At 44.5% G+C, this 6,998-nt stretch overlaps 1 protein-coding gene across 3 annotated transcripts in view; it reads right to left on the bottom strand.

Moving 5' to 3' along the window:
• Positions 1-363: 363 nt before the first annotated feature.
• LOC119656545 (autism susceptibility gene 2 protein homolog) overlaps positions 364-6,998 on the bottom strand; it is an 855,308-nt gene continuing 848,673 nt past the window's right edge. For all 3 annotated transcript variants that reach the window (XM_038062905.1, XM_038062907.1, XM_038062906.1), the window contains one exon: positions 364-2,576. In XM_038062905.1, the coding sequence (XP_037918833.1) occupies positions 1,631-2,576 (946 nt within the window). In that variant the 3' untranslated portion in view covers positions 364-1,630. The remainder of the gene's footprint in view (positions 2,577-6,998) is intronic.

Genomic DNA, 6,998 nt, shown 5'->3' with positions numbered 1-6,998 from the left:
TTTCAGATGCTCTTCTATTAAGTCATAAAAGATTAAGTGCTCGCAAAGCCATGCGGGATAGAAACCCTTCGAAAAAAAAACCCAAAATCAATTCGAAATTAATGAATTATAAAAAAGTACGAAAGAGCTGACTGACGGTTTCGTCCAGGGCAGAGGCAACTCATCAGACGCTGCCTCACCTCTACCCTGGGAGCAGCGTGATCGTAACAGCGGCAGCGCCTCTGCCCTGGGAGCAGCGTGACCGAAAGTAACGACAGATGGAAATCGCTTCACTTAAATATAATCGCAATTTAAGTGGAGCAATTTCGATCTGTCGTTACTTTCGGTCACACTGCTCCCAGGGCAGAGGTGAGGCAGCGTCTGATGAGTTGCTTCTGCCATGGACGAAACCGTCAGTTAGCTTTATTGTTCTTTTTTGAAAATTTGTGTTTAACTCAAAAGAGAGGAGTCCGTGGACTACAAAAGAGGATGTAAGTTGCTTCCCAGGTGGTCCGGTCCTTCATTAAAATGGTGCGGACTCAGGATTCTCAGCATCCTCAAGAAGAACATACTGAATTATAGTTTGGATCATGACTTTGCAGCAAAGTTTCGAGTTACAATTATTATGAAATTACGCCCAATAAATTTGGCGACAGATTATTTTTCGAGATCTAAGTTTCACTAAACTTTTAAACGATAAGATCATGTCTAATTTGTTCAATATCACAGTTCAAAGTGATTTTCGTGTGACCTAGGGTTGCACATTTCTTTTTTCTTGGTTCTAAATAATAAGCCGGAAATGTGAAGCCTTCTTCCCTTCTTTCTAAATCTACACATTTTAGGATGCAAAGTTGGTTGTATTATTCTGATTATAACATTTCATGATCTTCGCCTTAAATTCTACATTTTTTGTTTTTGTTTGCTAACATATTTCTCTTGATTTTAGTTCAAATGGTTTTACAGTTTCTCATCAGTAAGTTACTCATAAATATAGAAAAATAGAGCAGCGCACACACAACTGCTAATACTCCTATGCTTCGTGAGAGCTTCGTTAACTCCGCCCTCTTTTTCAAGAACTCTTTTTGTTTTTTGTTTTTAAAAGAAATGTATTCTCCTCACTTCCGCCTTAGCAACGTAAACTAATTCATTATCAAATCAAAAATATATTAATTTGTATTTCAGATTGAGATAAATTCATATTTCAGATACTAAACTTATAAATTCCTTTGTTCTGTGATCGTTTAAGGGACATTTTCTGTTTTCTTTTAATAATTATTGTTGGCTTTTCATGGCACCAAAATCATGAAATTAAATTCAATTTTTACTTTTTTTGGGTGAATTCCAAGATGATAAACAAGAAATACAGAGACAATAGTTTTAGGAGTTCGAAAGCGATATAGAGTTTTCAACAACTTTTACGAATTTTTTTCATATTTTTCCTTTCTTCTAAAAAAATGTGTTAATTCAATCTTCATTTGTTACATTTCTCCTTACATTAAGTATATATAAATAATTAAATTTGTTTCTTTTACATTATTTTTTCAGTTTTTTTTTTCCATCTTTATTTATAGCGATTTATTTTTACAAGTTTTAGTTATTTCATAATTAGAATAATTACTAGAATTAAGTCACTATTTAAACTAACAAATTATCATCGAGCAGACGTTGAATCGTCCTTTTTGTGCATTTCAGTAACTGAAACCGGAAGGCCAGGCATATGTTGTTGTGGTGGCTTAATAGCGCCAGGTGGCAGTCTATGATGAGATTGCGATACAACAGATGGCGGTACTGGGCTTGGTTCTTTGCCCCGTAAATGTGCAGCCGAATGGGCAGCGAACATATTCATTTTGTATCGTTCTTCATCGGCACGCATAGCTTCCACCAGAGGATTGTATCTAGGTATCATATAACTATCACGATAGGGATCAATTGTAGGCGGCCAGCCTGGTGGCCCGGCAGAGAAATGCGGCATCGGTGGTCCACCCATGGAGGGTGGCATCATTGATCTGGTTAAAGTTGGATGTGGCGGTGCAAGCACGTGTCCATGTCGTGCAGCCATGTAGGAGTGATGATGGGCCGCAACTTGGGCAGCAGCCAGAGCCGCCGATGAGGTGTGATATCGGGGATCAGTTCGCATCAGAAGTTCGGGATCATCTTTTCGGGGCATTTCTTCTTTAACTCGAATTTCAGCATCTGTTCCGTTTCGTATTGGAGATCGGTCTCGTGATGCATTCGATGCAGCGGCCGCAGCTGCCATTTTCGAGCTTTCGTTAACTCGTTGTTGAAGCAGTCGTTCTCTCTCCATCATTTCACGTCGCTCCATTTCACGTCGTTCACGCTCTTTCCGTTCACGTTCACGTTCTCGCTCTCGTTCTCGTTCCTGTTGTTCACGTTTCAATTTTTCTTCCTTTTCACGTCTTTCGCGCTCTTCACGTTCACGTCGTTGTCGTTCACGTTCTCGTTGCTCGCGTTCACGCATTTCACGTTCTCTTTCTTCAGCTTCACGACGGGCAGCATCTAATCCTGGGTCGGGTTTTAAAGGCCACGATCCTTGGCCTGGAGCAGGTGGATAACCGGGAACGGTTCGTTGTAGTGGGCTGGAAAGAAATAGAACAAGGGTTTAAAGTGTATTCTAATCCATCGTAAATGCTTATGGCGATTTGGAGGCTGATTATCCCAAATATTCAATAGACAGCAGACCAAAGACCGTAAAATAATCAAAATTACGAATACTAATGGATACATAGTCTGACTTGTTGAAAGAACTACCTACTGATGCCAAGCCAACACCAGAGAACTGAAGCGATTACCACTTGTCACTACTTTCGGTCACGCTACTCCCAGGGCAGAGGTGAAGCAGCGCCTGATGAGTTGCCTCTGCCCTGGACGAAACCATCAGTGGCTTTTTTGACAGTATTTATTTATTTACAATTAGTATTCACCAGATATACAAGAGGCAAAAGGCCAAGACGAGGTGATGCTTAGACCCGCACAAATCAATAGGCAAAAGCAGGCTGCTGGTAGGAACTAATCGGTGACCTGAACAGAGAGCCATGAGGCCTCAAAAAATCCTAACCCATCTGTCGCCCTGTTAGATGGAAGCAACGAAGGTAAAAGAAATCATGCAGGCGCTTCCGAACTGACGCTGTCGATAAAGGAGTGAGTACTGAGAAATGCCGACTATTCACTGCAAAGGAACTAGAGGAAGCGGTCCTGTCCATGAAGGACAAAAAAGCACAAGGACCGGACGATATTCCCAGAGAAATGTTGAAGCTCGTATGTAAATACAAGCCGACTGCAGCACTTGAAGCCATCCTAAATTTACCCCCCATCCACTTGGAGGTGAAACGGAAAGCAGCCAACGACGCATATAGGCTCGATACCATTGGGGCGTGGAAAGGCGGCCAATCCAACGGGCATGCGTCTATATGGAAATTCCTTGAAAAACATCCGGTAGCCCTGATGCCGACCGATCATATGGTTTCCAGATTCGTCTTTGAAAAGACATACACTGTCGTAATCACCGAAAGAGAAGAATGGTCGACAAGTGGCCATGAGTCTTTTCAGATTACAGACCTAATAATCTTCACCGACGGGTCAGTCACGGAGGATGGATCGGGTGCAGGTGTGTTCTCGGAGAATCCGATTATAGAACTGGCCCGACCCCTCGGAAAAATGACGACCATATTCCAGGCGGAGATATATGCCATTTCATTGGCAGCAGAAGAATGTCTGCGACAAAAATGGAGGGGTCACACCATTCGAATCTGTTCCGACAGTCGGGCGGCATTATCAGCACTAAATGGCAACAACATATCAAGCCAGTTGGTGTGGAGTTGTCATTAGGTGCTGCTGAAACTTGGCCGACTGAACGAAACATTCCTGATGTGGGTGCCGGGGCACTCTAACATCGCCGGTAATGAGGAGGCTGATAGACTGGCTCGCCGAGGGTCTGGATCCACAATGGTGGGCCCAGAACCAGCTCTTGGAATCCGACCATCTACTGTCAAGTCTACTCTGAAGGGTGAAATTGCAAGGATTCACGCAACCGAGTGGAGAAATTTGGACTCTTGCCGGCAAACGAAAATCCTTGTGAAGGAACTTAGGGCCACTAGAGCGGCATTTTTGTTGTCTCTTAAGAAGTGGGACATGAAAACCCTAGTAGGGCTTTTGACGGGACACTGCCCCTTAAACTACCATATGGAAAAGATTGGGGTAGTAGTTTCGGCTGTGTGCAGCCAATGTGAGGAGGAGGAGGAGACAGCCCTGCACTTTTTATGCAGCTGCCCGGCATCCTCAGATCTCAGACGAAGACACCTTGGCAAGGTTTTCTTCAATGAAGAATCTGCACACTCTCTGCCTCTTGAGAATGTTCTCAGATTCGCTAAAGCCTGCGAACACCGTAGGCGGGAAGCCATTGAATAGGCAACTTACGGGGATAGTACAATGGGCCTAACAATGGCCTGAGTGCTCGGAGCTGCGGCTCCCCCCATTTAACTAAACTAACTAACTAAATACAAGCCGAAATTGCTTTTTCCCTTCCACTAGAAGGTTGCAACACTGCTGCTGATCAGCAACTACACAACACGCAACACCATCAGCTTATCGTCCGCTCAGTATGTTGGACGCAGCGGGGAAGCTGCTTGAGAAGTTCATCAAGCCACGACTGACTGACGCAATATATGCTGCGGAAGACTACTCACCAACACAAAAAGGTTTTAGAGCAGGGCAATCCACAAATGATGCCATTGAGAAGGTTATCCAAGTGGTAAAACTGGCTGAGGCACACAGTCGTCACTGTCGGCGAGTGGTGCTCCTTATGACCCTCAACGTAAGAAACGCTTTCAATTCTGTGAGGAGGTGTGACATGCTTGAGGCACTGGAAAATCTTTTCTATACTTCAGGCTACCTATTTCGGATGTTGAGGGCCTATATAAAGGACGGTGCCCTACTCTATGAGACCAGGGAAGGACAGCGCAGAATGAAGGTAATGAAGGGACCTTTGGAACGCTTTATACGATAGCCTTCTACGATTCGAGATGCCTTATGAATCGCATCTGGTGAGATACGCGGACAATGTTGCGGTACTGGTTACCTCACGCATGGTTAAGCAAGTTCAGCGCACACTGGGAATAACGATGCGTCGAGTAAGCGGATGGATGGCTGAACATGAAATTTTAGAGAAAACTGAAGTCGAATGTGCTGATCAAGGAGAGGGTTCCCATAGTCTCTCCTATTCAAGTTGGTGAAACAACGGTTTTGTCGAAGCGGAATACCTGGGCATGCTAAACATGAAGATGAGTTTCTTCGAGCAAATTCGCAACACAGCCGATAAGGCTGCGGCTAGAAAGCTTGCGATTTGCCGTCTTAAGTTAAACGTCGGAGGTCTCTTATCCAGCAGGCCACTTGCTAATGAGCGCGGTACAGTCCGTTCTCCTTTACGGTTCCCCCAAATATGAGTAAGGAAGTGTACCGTAAGCGCATAACGCAAATACCTTTGTACTTGGTGCTCTACGTGTTGCCTATCGTACCGTCTCGGAGCCAGCTGCAATGGTGATAGCGGAACCTATTCCGATCGCTCTCCACGCTGCCGAGCGGAGGCTTATATGCCTCAGGAAAGCCGAGGGAAATAAAGAAGCTGCCGATTGTGAAGAGAGAGCCCGTACTCTCTGCGCATGGCAGCAATAGTGGGAAACAGAATCAAGAGGTAGATAAACCGCGCATCTCATAAAAAACGTGCGATCGTGGTTCAATCAGAAGCATGGTGAGTTTGACCATTACCTAACACGGGTATTTTCAATCTTATCTGCACAAAATCAGGAAATCACGGTCGCCCGACTGTATTTATTTCAAGGAACTGATGGATGCCACAACTTTTTCTTCTGCAGAAGGTGGGAGCGCCTTCGTCCCACCTTTTGATGGAAGGGCGAAGACACGTGGAGCCGAGCAGCACCTTACACTCAAGGCATTCTTAAGACGAAGAAGAGGCAGATGGATAGGAGAGATGCCAGGGGAGCTGATCCTCCCTAAATCCACATGGTTTTGCACCTATACTGTGCCTGTGTCAAACGGTTCTTGGTCAGAGTGCTGGTGCCTAGTGTCGTTGGTGTTTTTATTTGAGGAAATCTGCGACTGAGTTTGACCGGTTATTTCGAATGGCTAAGCATGCTCCATCGCAAAACACGTGAGAACGTCAATTTCGGCGTTCCAAATGTGGTCACATCGATGTAGTAAATAAAGAACGCGGAAAACCGCCAAAATCAGGAGGTTGACAAACGAATAATATATGAATTGAGCGAGAGAACGATGGAGAGGCGCAAAAAAACTCTGCAATTTTGCATCTCATCGTAACTGGAGATAAAAAGTGGAATCTTTTCGAGAATTCCAAGTAGAAAACAACATGGATAGACCGAGGTGCACCATCTACATTGACCGCAAGACCATATCGCGCTAATCGTAGGAAGACGACGCTCTGTGTTTGGTGGTACCATAAGGGTGCGGTGCTATTATGACCTAATTAAGTTTTGCGGAAAGTTTAATGCTAGATAACTCCAACAACAGTTGTCAGATTCGAACCGTTGACTGGTTGAAGAAACAACCAAAAGTGGCAATACAAGATTGATTGCCGTGAGAAGGACGAAAAGAGCAGAATCTACCCGGCCTAAATCTTCAAAGTTAGACCGTAACGTCCACGAAGGGTAATAATTCTCCCACTACTACCATCAGGGGCCCTCCACAGAATTGTTTACCTAGTATAACAGCCTGGCTCTAGCTAAGGAAATCGCAAAGAAAATGCCCAAGAGCAATTTCGACAATGCAAAATGTAATGTTTGTCGAGTCTGGCAATTTGGTTTACTATATTCCACCGTCTTGATCCTGTATGCGTTTACGGGTTTAGATCTTGCTGTTGGAGGCCCAGATCATTCTTGACTTGACATCTTCGCCATCTGGAATGAGCGGCTGTCAAGTTGCCAGCAGAACGCGGACTGCGTTCACCGAGGAATTGTCTAGAACGGAGC

Source organism: Hermetia illucens, chromosome 5, assembly GCF_905115235.1.
Source record: "Hermetia illucens chromosome 5, iHerIll2.2.curated.20191125, whole genome shotgun sequence".
Taxonomy (NCBI): Eukaryota; Metazoa; Arthropoda; class Insecta; order Diptera; family Stratiomyidae; genus Hermetia; species Hermetia illucens.
The sequence above is the reverse complement of the archived record's forward strand: the minus strand, read 5'-3'. Positions and strand labels throughout refer to the sequence as shown.